Genomic DNA, 13,093 nt, shown 5'->3' on the forward strand with positions numbered 1-13,093 from the left:
GCCTGCCGATCGATTAGATCGGCGATCGATTGCTAATGCCTGCCGATCGATTAGCTCGGCGATCGATTGCCAATGCCTGCGGATCGATTAGATCGGCGATCGATTGATCGCGCCTGCCGATCGATTAGATCGGCGATCGATTGATCGCGCCTGCCGATCGATTAGATCGGCGAACGATTGCCAATGCCTGCCGATCGATTAGATCGGCGATCGATTGCTCATGCCTGCCGATCGATTGCTAATGCACACTATTTGCACACTCCTTGCACACCCTTTGCACTCATACAGAGGCAGGAGGTTTGTCAGTTCTGGTCGGGGTTTTTTGGGGCGTTCATTCCGGGGGATTTCCTCAAGGATTGGGACACTCCTTGATTCCATCCCTTGCCTGTCTCCCAAGCGCCACCTTGTGGGCCGAGCGCGGTACTGCGCGCCTGCCTCTCCCAAGATGGCGGCTCGGGTGTCGCGCCCCCGACCTTCTAACTCTGGCTGCAAAAGGAGGGTGGCACAGCAAGGAGCCCGCTCGCTCTAGTGGGATGCCTGCGCACGACGCCGACACCGATCCCACGGGTGCGATTTTCGGCGGCGTTTCCAATCGTGCGGACATCTCCTTCAGCCCGCTTCGGCCCGGGGAAGAGGGGCGGGGCCGCCAGCGATGGTGCCGGCGCAGCCCGGGCAGGCTCGGGGCGGAGCCGGGGCTTGGCGAGGCGGGGCACGGAGGTCCCGGGGACGGGACCGGGCGGGGCCGGGGCGGTGCTTTAGGGGCGGTCCCCAGTGGTCCCGGGCGGCACCGGGGGCGGGGCCGGGTGATCCCGGAGCGGTACCGAGCTGTGCTGGGGACGGTGCTGCAGGGGCGGTGCCGGGCCCGCCTCAGGGTGATTGAATGCCCAGAAATCGCCTCCTCTGCCCCGTGCTCACACTGAGCTGCGGGCTGCAGCGTGCTGTCGGAGCTCCGCACACAGCACGGATTTGGGCTTCCCCTCCTCTTCTTCCTCCTCCTCATCTTCCTCTTTGTCCTCTGTCACTGCTGAGGCTCTGGAAAGAACTGAAATTCTGCAGGGAGACATGTCCTCTCGTGGCCCCAGGGACTGCCTCGGCACGGGCCACGAGCGCCTCCGGCCCCTGCCTTCTCCTGCTTGAAAAGATCACCTGGAGCCCGAGCTCGGGGGGGTGAAATCAGCTGAAATCCAGGTAACTCTGTCAAGTGCCCCCAGGGACATCGGCGGGGCTGGGGAATGAGGGTTTGAAACAGCAAATTCTTTGGAATATACACCTGTCCCTGTGCCGATGCTGCTGAGCTTCCTGCCACAGTATATCCCCACTCCATGAGGCGCTGTGAGGTTATGGCAGAGGGAATTGAGCAGGGAATTCGGGGCTATGGGCATAATTCACGGGAGCTAGCAAAGCTGACAGCGAACCCCAAATCGGGGCACAGCACAGAGAACAATCTGTGTGCTGCCCTGTCAGCTCAAGCTCCTGGGCTGGGAAGTATTGGGAGTTAAATGTATGGAATTACACAAATCACAGCAACTGGCATCACCCAGAGGGACAAACCAAGTCCCAAACAATTCCTCCCCAATCCACTCTGGGAAAAACACCCTGTGCCTGCCAGGAGCTCTGACCCTGCTTTTCCTACCAGCTCCTGAGCAGTGTCAGGGCCACCACGACGCCTTTAAAATCCAGATAAACCCCAAATCCTACACAGTGATTAATCCAAAGAAAGTACTGAATTGTTGTCATTAAAAGCTCAAAACTCATTAAGAATTCTATGACAACAGTGTAATGGACTCCCAGGAACCTCATGAATGCTCTCAGTTTCATTTTTGTGTATTTTTACTCCCTCATTTGGCAGCTTGTAAAACTTATCCTGGAATTCAGAGGTCAAGCAGGATCGACTTTGGATTGACCTTCACCTCTGTTCCCACTTTGTGCAAACACAACTGGTGCCCAGGTGGGTGAACTCATCACCTCAGCTTTTCATTCCAGAGTATCCCCTCCTTATTTCCCTGTAGATGAACTCAGATCCACTCCTCACCTCCACTGGTCATCCAAGCGTTCATTCTGTTCCCCACAGGCCCTGGTGGCCCCGGGGAGCTCCCTTGGCCTTTCTCCTGCCCCTCTGCAGCCCGAGGTCGCTACACAAACAGTTCTTGTGTCCCCTCTAAATGACCCCGGGTTTTCTGCTCAATGAATGGCATGACCCGTGCCCACTGCTCATGATTCACCCAACCAAAATCAAGAGCAAATGTTGCTTGGGCTTTAAGAACTTGAAATAACTCTGAAGCAAAAGAAATCACCTTTTTCTTCTGGTTTTTATTTTTATTTTTTCATTTAAGATGCTGGACTTGCCTCTGTGGATGTGTGCTGAGCTCTCACTGCAGGGGACTGTCAGGCCTGAATGGCTGTGAGTTCGTGTTCTTCTCAGTAGGGAATCAGAAATTATTCTTAGACCATAGAATTGTTTTCTGAAACCTTTCCCCTTTCCTCTTTGTGCCTTTGAATTTTTCAGCTGTTCCCTGTTGTCACTTCCCCTGCCTGACTTCTGTGCAGCTCCTAGCTGGGAAAAACTGGGAAAACTTAGGGGGTACAGAGGTGGAATTTTTGGCTGGATTTTTCTAACATTTCTAATTTTGCTGAACTTATTTCCCCAGTGAGAAGAGCACGAACTCACAGCCATGCAGGCCTGACAGTCACTGCGGGAAATCTGACACAGTATTAATAAGTAACCTTTCCTGAGAGCAGTCACCACCCCAGTCCTCCAGCCTTGTCAAATGTTTGCAATGAATGGACCCAAGTTCTAATCCTTAATCTAAATTTATGTCAGCTTTTGTTAGAAAGATACCGGACAGTAAATCATACAAGAGAATTTAAAAATTGCACAAAGAATAGCCGGCCCAGACCAAACCCAACCACCCCCATCAGTGCTCCACCCCAATTTTGGGAGAAACAGTGATACAGTTTATAAATACTCTCCTTCCACACTATTCAGTCCTTCACCGCACATCCCCAGAGAGGAGTCCCTCAGACCTTGCTCCCCTGAACACCAGGAGAGCTGGAGTTTCACCCAGATCCCACATTCCCATGGCAGTTAATCCCAGCAGGGAGGCAAAGAGGAACCCTGCATCCTCTGACATAGCCCACAGCACGGGCAGCACCAGGAGCCCTCCAGGCTCAGACCTCTGGTGCTGAAGCCTCTGGGCTTTGGCTGATCAAACACCACAGCTCTTGGCAAAGATGGCAGGAGAGTCGTGATTCTTCCTGTCCTAAAAGAGAGGAGGAAAAGAAAATTAAGTCGACTGCAGAAGGATTCCAGCTCTCACACTTCTGGGGGGGGGAGAGGGAGGGGGAAGTGATTTGCCTAATTTCCACTGAAATCAGAGGTAAATGGTTCTAATCTGTATCCTTGGAAATCTGCAATTAGATATTTCGTCAACACTGGATTTAGTCTATTAAAAGCTGTACATTTTTCCCTCAACCATACTTTATGCATACTAGAGAAATAAATTTGCACGTTTTCTGGCTTTTCTGACATTTCCTGGCTTTTTAATCCTAGTCTTTGCCTTCTGAAAAGCATTAATTGACTCAATTTTCACTCATGACAAATCCACCTGGTTTTTAAAATATGAGATTTTACATTCATAGCGACAGAATTTTCATTGACATTTAAACTTGACTGAAAAATGTGCATGATTTCTACTGTGTTACCCTGAATGAGAACTCTATCTGTCAATTTAAATAACTTTCACTCTTTTCTTATTCATCATACAGCTTTTATCCCTTCAGATACCTTTGCTTTCTATCTATATTGTACAGCAAACCTCCACAACTTTAACTTTTCCATCTTTTCTGAGACATGTTTTCTTGTATTTCAATTACCAGTGGCCTGGCGTTTCATTTGCTCTGGCTTTCTTTGTGACTTTTGTTACCTTATTTAGCCCACGAAAACACCCACAGGGAATATAACCACAGCAGCTTATCAGAGCTGTAAAATTGAGGCTACATTTCTGATGTGCAATATGCTCTTGCAGTACCTTCACGAGGGCATTCTGCATACAGCAGGAGAATATTTACTGATGTACTAGTGCAATAATGACCCACCTGCCTCTGCTCCTCTCTGGGGCACTTTCTGTCTGTAGGGATTGGAATTAACGACAGTCTCTCTGTGCTGCCTGATGTCAGAGCTGAGAAAGGTGTCGAGGATATATAAGAGTCGTGAGACTTGCCAGAAAGGAAGAGGGAGAAGGATACTCCAGAGCCAGATGCAAGCGTGGAATTGTTGCATGCACACTTCCTGCTAACCAAGAGGGCTTGCTGGCTTCTCCAGTTAGATCTGTGACCACAAAAAGGTAAATACTTTGCCTTTTTTCTTACTTTCCCTGCAGTGTAAAAGATGCGCCTTTAGAAAAGCACTATATCCCCTATTATTAATCAAGAGCATTTTTTCAGGAAAAGACTAAGACAGCTTTAAAGTAAACTGCACTGGGGACCAGAATTTGAGACTGGGATATGTCAGGAAACGCAAATCAGAGATAAGGGATAGGATTGAAACTACTGGATGGAAAATGAGCATTTACTGCTGAGAGCTATATTTCTGAAACTGAATTGTGTCACTAAACTTGAAGGGATCATTTTTCTCACTCTAGCCCGTGAAAAAGACTAATTGCTCTTGATTTAGGACAGAATGGGCATCGGTGATAGGATGTGCTGAAGAGTATTTGGGTTAGCTTTCAGTTTTGAATCACTGTTCTTTTCAGAAAGTTTGGAAGGGAAGATGCACAACCTGAAGTTGTCAGTTTTCTTCATTGCACTTTCTGTCACTCTGAGCTGTTTGGAAGCTACACCTATTGAGGGGTGAGTGACAAATAATCATGTTTATTTCTTTTTAGGGAAAAAGGTGTTCAGATTATTGCATGAGTTGCTTTTGCTTTCATGTCTTAAATAATATAAAAATAGAGTTATTCAAGCTCACTGTTTTATTGTTGTTCAGAGATTACTGTCTCTGGCTGATGATCTATCTGATGGTACTTCCAAGAGACAAGGATGGATGTTGCCTGTAATGTCACACAATACACTCTCAGGACTCAGTGAGGAAATGCCAGAACAACCAGCAGCAAAGACAAAAAGGTATTGATTTTCCTTGTTTCTTCCAGCCATATCAGATTGAATCATGAAGCAAACTTTGTTCCAGTGATATCCTGCTATTTGAGAGACTTTGCTTCTGCTTTTTTTCCCTCAGGAAAAAAAAAAAAAAAAGATATTAAAATATCCTTCTACTAAACAGAGCTTTCCTATAAGCATAAAGATCAGCTTTTCTGTAACAAAAAGATCAAAGCATTTAGGGTCGAAAGTGAAATCCAGGGACTTTGTTTCAAATCATTTGATCATTTTACGATTATAAACTTTCTTAAATTAAAGAGGCTGCAAACTCTACATTACCTTGTGAAGAAAGGTGCATTTTGCAAGCGCCTTCCTTTTTAAAAAGTTCATCAGATTTCCAAGCCTGGAGGGGAAAGAAAAGAAAACATACCCTTCTTAATAATACTGCAGCTCTACTGGAATGGAATTATTTTATGGTAAAAATGCTTTCAGTAATTAAGCAATTTTAAAATCACATAATTAAATATTAATCATAGGAAGAAGGAAAAGAAGAAATTGATTCTGAGAGAATTTCACTTGTCTGAAATATATTGTTATTTATAAATTCAATTTCAGGACCTCTGTGAGAACCAGTTGCTATTTGAACCTTGTGTGGTAAGGACTTGAATAAAACCAAAAGAAATATCCATGAAAGTCAATGGGAGGTTATATAAAGCCCTATGCAACAATTTTCTTGTAATGCAATTACACATTTAAAATATTAATTGCTTAAGAACTGCTGCCTATCTACTAATCAAGAACCTGTATAAGACAGACATTCCTTTCATAGCTGCCTTTCCTCTTGTATTATTAGATCAATACAAATAACTTCAAAAGGTTATATGACATTTTAGATGATAGATTTAATAATCAGTAAGCAAAGGAACACATTGGTAACTGCTCAGAGTTTGAAACTGGGATATAGCTGCTCTTCACAGTAAATTTTAGCCACAAAGTGATATCTAATTCATGCCATATCAGCATGAAGAAGTCCAAGAAAATATGCAACAACTCAGTAGGCAATCTCTGCGAGCAAGTATTTCTGTTTGAAGGAAGAACACAGTAATCTAAGAAACAAGTCTGAAAACCCAAGCTAACCATTACATTGCAATTTAAAAAAACCCCTCGTGCTACATAGGTTTTACGTGGAGTTCTGTAAATGATCTGTCGGTTCAGATCATAAAATGTTATTTCTAGATACGGATCCTTCCTCGGACACTCTTTAAAGTATCATTCAGCAAAGGATTTTCTCTCACCACAACAGAACTTTCAATTTGCTGGTGTTTCAAAAGAGATGTGGCAGGTTTTTTTTTTTAGATGAAACCTCTGTTTAGTCAGAGCTAAGTGGGAGAGAGACAGAGCAAAAGACCCTCCTGAGTGATTCTGCAGTTGGCAGAAGCTGGCAATGCCTGCTACTTCTCATGATATGTGGTGCAGATGGGAGAAAGAGTCTTTGGGTTTAATCCACTTGCTGTGGACTGGAATATTACCACTCACTTCAGTGAGAGCAGGATGTAATTCTGTGAAAACATGAGAACTGAATAAATGTTAGTGATCATCATTATGTTAGTAATCCTCATGATATCAGCAAGAGCTCTAAATAGATTTAGAAGTTCAGCTGAAAGTTAAACATTTAATCATTGCTTTCACTTTGTGTCTCACCTATACTATCATTACAGGTCTTCTAAATGTCATAAACTGCTGTGCAGGATATCAATAAAAACGACATATGACAGTTCATGTCTCTGCATTTGAATAACCTCCATCATTAAAACTGATAATAGCACCCAGCACAAGGATTTTTTTCAGGAACAAAGTAGGTGGTGGGAAGATTCTAATGTTCCTGTATTTGTGCACATATTAAAAGAACTCCCACATTAGCAGAGCTCAAATGACTATGAGAAGTGGCACACTCGATGGCTCATTGTTTGACTTACTGCTGGCTGTCTTTGTTTCACCTTGGCAGTCACCAGCTGGAGAAGAGGAGATGCAACACGGCCACGTGTGTGACGCAGCGCTTGGCCGATTTCCTGGTGCGCTCCAGCGGCAGCGCCGGGGCCCTTTACCCGCCCACCAACGTGGGCTCCAACACCTATGGAAAGAGGGACAGAGAGCCCCAGAGCCACGCACAGCTTTAGGCTCTGGAGATGGCTGCTGACACTAGAAGCTCAGTTTTTATTGTATCAACAACCTCTCGGTCATTTATTACTTGTACAGTCTTACCAGTGCCTTGTTTTCTCTGTGTGTGTGGGGGGGTATGTGATTTATGTTCATCATTCCACCATGCATGTACAATGACATGCATAGGCTATTCTTCCAACCCCATTAAGAACTCCAGAAATCTGCTTGTTAAAATCCTTTGTAAAAATCTGTCACGATAATAAATGGAAAAGTAATGGCAACAATGTTATTATTATTATTATTATTATTATTATTATTATTATTATTATTATTATTATTAAAAGGATGAAAAAGATAACCCATGATGTGTATGTCTTTATAGTCACAGTCTGGTAAGAGAAAGAAACCGCCTTAATTAAAGAACAATAAATATCAGAATGCTAGCAAAAGTTATGTCCTAATGAAAGTAAAACAGAAGAATCTTCTGTTTTTTAAACATCTACAGCATCTTGTCTGGTACAGTTGAAGGAACAACTAGATGAGAAAAGATGCTGCATTGTGCACCATAATCAGACAATTATGCAGTTAACTGATTGGCCTGTTTCCACTATAACATACAGCAAGCAAGGAAACGTGGTCTTGCAGCACAGACTTCTGTGCCTACTGAGCAGGGGATTTTAAGGATTTGCAGTTCTTATGTTAAGATGATATCAGTAAAATGTAAGCATAATAAGTATAATAATATATGTAAGTATAATAAATATCAATAAGAGATAGCTCTGATACAATCTAGGAGAAACTCCCATCCTTGGGTATTCCTTTCCTTAACTACAGTAACAAAGGGAAGAGAAAAAACAATGAGTAGCTCAAGAACCAAAACACATCATAGAAACTCAGTAATTTTTTCCACTGGCATACTTAAATTGCTACCAAAATCCAGGGGAAATATTTCAGAGATGGGCAGACCTTAATGAGAATCTGACGGCATTATTTTCTCCTATCTCAGCCCAGAATCAGGGCAGGCTTAAAAACCTTTAAGTTCCTTTAAATTTTAAGCAAATTTTCATAGAGGTGAGCTGTTTCATTTCACAGAAATGGCTGTTTTGTCCACACTTCCTCAGTGAAGGGTTCACTGTTGTCCGAAAAACATTATTGTCCAATTACGAAAAACATTCAGCAGAACCTTAGTTCTGGAGAGGCAAATGAAAGTTCAATAACTGCCTTCAGTTGGTTTGTTTCCATTACAAAGTATACCTCGAAATAGAAACATTTTTGCTAATTTAATGTTAAATGGCATATTCACATCATTTCACACACAAAAAAATGCATGGGAATAAAAAGTACAGGATTCCTACTGTAAAAAGTGTTATTAATTACTCTCTTTATTGAGGGAAGTTTCAACCTTCATTAAAGTTCTAATGGATATTAATTCTGAATTTTATTGAGAAAACCGTTTATATGCCATTGAACTAATACTTCTGCCAGCTTGAAATGCCTTCCATTCCAGTTACTTTTGAGTTACGCTGCACACACACTGTGCGTTTAATTTGTTTTTAATTTAGAATATTTATTTCATTTATTAACATTTCAGAAAACAAATGAGAGAGAGGACAGCTTTCAAGTGTCTCTGCGAGATTGTTTGTACAGAGCAGTAACCAAGTGGAGCCTTCCCTGTGGGTAGCTGCTGATCTCTAGGCTGATCCCAGCCCGGAATATGAGCCACGCTTTATGCACCAGATTTTGTTTTTTCAGCTACCATTTGACAAACACTAACAAAGCACAGGCTGTCCATGCACAGGACCAGTGAAACTGGGTACATTATTTTCTGCCTCACACACTCTCGAATCTGGTGGATTGGATACCAGCATCTATTTCACACAATCAAACTATTCCACAAATACTGAAAAATCTAACTCGGTTCCTAAGTCAGTGAAACCACCAAGAGAGAAAAGAGGGGGACCATCTCACCTGTCTTTAGCTCCTCTTTGTCTAACCAGTTGTCAGCGCTCTCCTGCTATTTGGTGGAGGAAGACTACTTCCAATTCATCCCAGCTTAGACACCTATTTTAGGATGGGATTAATCACGCCTGAAGTGCCTCTATTTCTTCGCTGATGATAGAGAGTGTCTAGACAATTAGCTGAAAATGAGCACTTAGAATTAAGATAACTAGAGTTAGTTGACAGGAATCTCATCTGCATTTGGTATGAACCGTTCAAACTAAAATCAAAGAGAAAAAGATTTGGTAAAAAAACCCCACACCACCAGCACCTCAGACTCCAAATCAACTTTCATTCTGAGCTACGTTAGTTAATTCATCAGCCAGAGCATCTTGAGAAACTTCCTTCAGTGAGATTTGTTCCCGCCCGTACTCCCTTGAGAAGACAGCTCTGCTCCCTCCCTCCTGCTGTTGCTGCACTTGGCCTCTCAGAGACGAAGCATCTAGCCATAGTAAGGCTGGATACAAGCACAGTCCAGGGCTAAATGAGCCAGGAAAAGAATGGACTGTAATGGAAAAAAGAAAATAAATACATTTATTTAATAATGAATTAATTACTAATAAGCATTTAAGCATTACTTCATCAGCTCTGCAAACAGCATGGCCAGAATTTTCTGTGCATTTTTAAAAATCCCACTATGTATTTCTAGGCTTCTTCAGGGATGTAAATATTACTTGAGAATCGAGCCTTAGATAGATTGGATTCTTTTTCAATTCATCTGGCTTCCCTCCACCTTTCAGAGAATATGCAAGCAAACAAAAAATACAAAAGAGGAAAATTAAGAATACAGACAATGTGATAAACATGGCATTATTCCCCTTAAAAAACCGAAGATACTAAACCTCTGCTTTTTAGCATGTAAGTAACGAAGTCACACACGCCGCATATCAGGCAATGTTTAAATACAAAGCCAGTCCTAAAAAAGTCCAAGTGCACAAGCATAAAATAAAGCAGGAATATTTTGTCTAAGGATATATCGCTCAGTATTACCCATTAGCATTCCTTGTTTAACCTTTTATTGCATCTACTTATGTTAGTCACTTAAATCTTTAGTCTTTAAATCTCTGTTGTTTCCCCCCACTTTCTACACAAGGCTTTTACTTTTTAATGCATTAAAGGCTATTGTTGCAGCCACAGAACACTCCCATTGCACTTACCTATGCCCGATATGCAACAAATAGAAGTAAGAAAGCCTTCTCCTGCTGATATGACCGCTGCTCTTCCGGCCCTGCAGCCTCTCACCCCTACACCCTTCTAGAAACTCATGGCTGCTATCTTGCTGTGCTGCATCAAGAACAAATATGTTATTGAAATATAGAAATCATTGCCACCTGGAATAGGGTTCTGCAGTTGCTACTGCCCGAGGAATGAAAGGAAAACAGAGGTGGCCACACTGGCTGCACACTTGAATGCAATTACACAGCTGAATTCATGCACAAGTAAAATATAACCCGAAGGAAAGAAAAAATACCGGTTTTCTAGTGAAGCACAGAACAGCATCAATTTCCACAAACGAGGCTCAGTCCGAGTAAGAGCTGCAGCGCCACACTGCCTGGGGGGTTCTTCACTCCTTCCACACCCCAGTCCCCTCTCTCCAGCAGAGCAGCAACATCCAAGCTCGGTGTTCCAGCTGCTCATGTCTCTTTCAAAGAAAACTTAGCAATAAAAGCAGCTGTGAGTCAGGAAGACAGCCGAGTTTGCCCTTGAAAGGAGGTGGTCACACACAGTGAAAGACAAAATGCACAGAGAGCTCCTAAGGAAAAAAGGCAGCGACCACGTCTTTTCCCTGGGCTCTGCAGGGGAGGGGCTGTGCCGGCAATGTCCCTCCTGTGCCAAGTGTCACGATCCAAAAAAAAACCAACCCCAAATTATGGATTAGGATTATTGATTAGCAGGAGCGTGACCAGAGCCCCGGCAGGACGGCAGCGCAGCGCCGCCTGGCGGCGGAGCAGGAGAGCAGCGCCGGACCCCGTGCCAGTGTCGGTATCGCCGCGTCCCCTGCTAGCCGCGGCCATGCCGGTCCCGATGCCGCCCACGCCCCCCCGCGCGGCACCGGGTCCGCCCTCCGCCCGACTTCGTCGCGTCTCCGCCGTCGCTGTCCCTCCCGCCCCGAACTTCGGCGCCGCGGCCCGCCTCTTGGCATCATCTCGTCAACGCCCCACGGCGTCTCGCCCCCCCGCGGGACCCGAGCGTCCCCCGGGTCACCCGTCCGCAACACCGCCGCTCACCGCCGCGTCAGCCGGCCGGCCCACCCCCCCGCGGGACCTCGACAGCACATCCCCGCAGATCATAACGCCGGCGAGCAGAACTTCATGCGGGCCGCCATATTTGTCCGGTATCACGTGACCGGACGGGCGCCGCCATATTTACTGTTAGGGGCGGTCCCTGGCGGCCCGGCGGGGGCGGAGAGTGGGGAGGAGGCGGGGACAGTGGGCGGGGACACGGTGACGGCACTGATGGGGGTGGAGCCGAACGTGGCGGGAATGGGGGGTTCTGATAGGCGGGCCGGAACTGCCTCGGGCTCTGATTGGCTGGCCTGGCCATAAATAGCGTGTATTTCGCAGGGTCGGGGCACTGCGGAGGCGGCGGCGGAAGAGGTAAGGGCGGGATCTGAGGGGGGCGGGCGGCGGTTAGGGGTGGCGCCGGGGCCCGGCCGGCGCGGCGCGGGGCCCGGGGTGGGTCGGCGGGCAGGCCCGAGCGGAGCTGCGGGGCGTGGTGGTGGGGGGGGCGGGGCCCAGGGGGAGGTGGCGGGGCCGGGCCGGGCGGCGCGGGGGGGCGGTGGCGGCAGGGCCGGGCCGGGCGGCGCGGGGGGGCGGTGGCGGCAGGGCCGGGCCGGGCGGCGCGAGGGGGGGGGGGGCGGCAGGGCCGGGCCGGGCGGCGCGGGGGGGGGGGGGGGACGGCAGGGCCGGGCCGGGCGGCGCGGGGGGGGGGGGGGGACGGCAGGGCCGGGCCGGGCGGCGCGGGGGGGGGGGGGGGGGCGGCAGGGCCGGGCGGAGCGGCTGGGGCCCGGCGTGGCGTGTAGGGGGGGCGGCTACTGGGTCTGGGGGACTCCAGTGAGGCAATTTATATGGTTTCAAGTATTGGGAATAAAGGTGCTTTTTTATGTTTTTCTTATCTCTAAGCTTTATATGATTTAATCGCGTTTTCTTCTTTCTTAGACTGAAACTGAGAGGCTGGAGCTGAGGAAGCAGAGCTGGAGAAATACGGTAAGGTTTGAAAACATAACTGCTTTGGGGCTGTGTTAGGGCATATGGAGGCACGATGGTATGTGTGTGGCTGGATATTAAATCACTAAGGGATATGAAAGGGAGTCTAGAGATGTTAATGGGGTAAGGATTCTCAGATTGTGGCTGAAATATGAGTTCAGGAGGTGCTCAAACCACAGAGAGGTAGAGGTAAAAAAAATATCCTGCCGTGGAAAGCAGAAAGACCATTACATGGCACAGCCGGAGCAATGTGGATCCAGAAGCGAAGCAGAAGAACTGGCAGTTGAATAAAGCTTGTGGTTTGAAAAAGAGCTGAAATCACAGGGGGTGGGCTAAAAGGGGTGTCTGAACTGATTGACTCTGAAATCACTCGTGCCGGGTTAGAAGGGATAGAGGTGAAATCGCCGTAGGCTTCGAGGCTCTGGGGCGGGAGGTGAATTGGTGCGGGGCTGGAGCCAAGACACAGATGCTGTGCATTGAAGGTGGAGAAGATTGCTCTTGCAGAGATGGAGAAAGGCTCAGGTGAAGTCAGAAGAGCAGAGCTGGCAGTTGAATAAAGCTTGTGGTTTGAAAAAGAGCTGAAATCACAGGGGCTGGGGCAAAAGGGGTGTCTGAAATTATTGACTCTGAAGTTG

At 46.5% G+C, this 13,093-nt stretch overlaps 1 protein-coding gene and 1 long non-coding RNA gene across 6 annotated transcripts; one reads left to right on the forward strand and one right to left on the reverse strand.

Annotated features, from left to right (window-relative positions):
• Nucleotides 1-1,004: 1,004 nt before the first annotated feature.
• On the forward strand, nucleotides 1,005-7,538 carry LOC148221014 (islet amyloid polypeptide-like). 3 transcript variants are annotated; one of them, XR_015808659.1, is made up of 5 exons: nucleotides 1,005-1,188; nucleotides 1,850-4,343; nucleotides 4,752-4,848; nucleotides 4,985-5,121; nucleotides 6,813-6,916. XR_015808659.1 is itself a non-coding variant. In XM_088179977.1 (3 exons), exons 1-3 carry the CDS (start codon nucleotides 4,769-4,771, stop codon nucleotides 7,269-7,271), a joined length of 387 nt encoding a protein of 128 aa, XP_088036103.1. In that variant the 5' UTR covers nucleotides 4,758-4,768; the 3' UTR covers nucleotides 7,272-7,538. The 3 variants fall into 3 exon arrangements, 1 of the variants encoding a protein (XP_088036103.1); XR_015808658.1 differs by lacking the exon at nucleotides 6,813-6,916 and adding an exon at nucleotides 7,100-7,538 and having other exon boundaries at nucleotides 1,008-1,188; XM_088179977.1 differs by lacking the exons at nucleotides 1,005-1,188; nucleotides 1,850-4,343; nucleotides 6,813-6,916 and adding an exon at nucleotides 7,100-7,538 and having other exon boundaries at nucleotides 4,758-4,848; nucleotides 4,987-5,121.
• Nucleotides 4,953-11,186, reverse strand: LOC148221015 (uncharacterized). 3 transcript variants are annotated; one of them, XR_015808662.1, is made up of 3 exons: nucleotides 9,223-11,186; nucleotides 7,071-7,225; nucleotides 4,953-5,497 (listed from the first exon to the last, which is right to left on the reverse strand). It is a non-coding gene; the product is annotated as an uncharacterized LOC148221015 (long non-coding RNA). The 3 variants fall into 3 exon arrangements; XR_015808660.1 differs by having other exon boundaries at nucleotides 7,071-10,536; nucleotides 10,724-11,185; XR_015808661.1 differs by having other exon boundaries at nucleotides 7,071-9,757; nucleotides 10,410-11,185.
• Between the last annotated feature and the right edge of the window lie 1,907 nt (nucleotides 11,187-13,093).

Source organism: Sturnus vulgaris, chromosome 28, assembly GCF_052056855.1.
Source record: "Sturnus vulgaris isolate bStuVul1 chromosome 28, bStuVul1.hap1, whole genome shotgun sequence".
Taxonomy (NCBI): Eukaryota; Metazoa; Chordata; class Aves; order Passeriformes; family Sturnidae; genus Sturnus; species Sturnus vulgaris.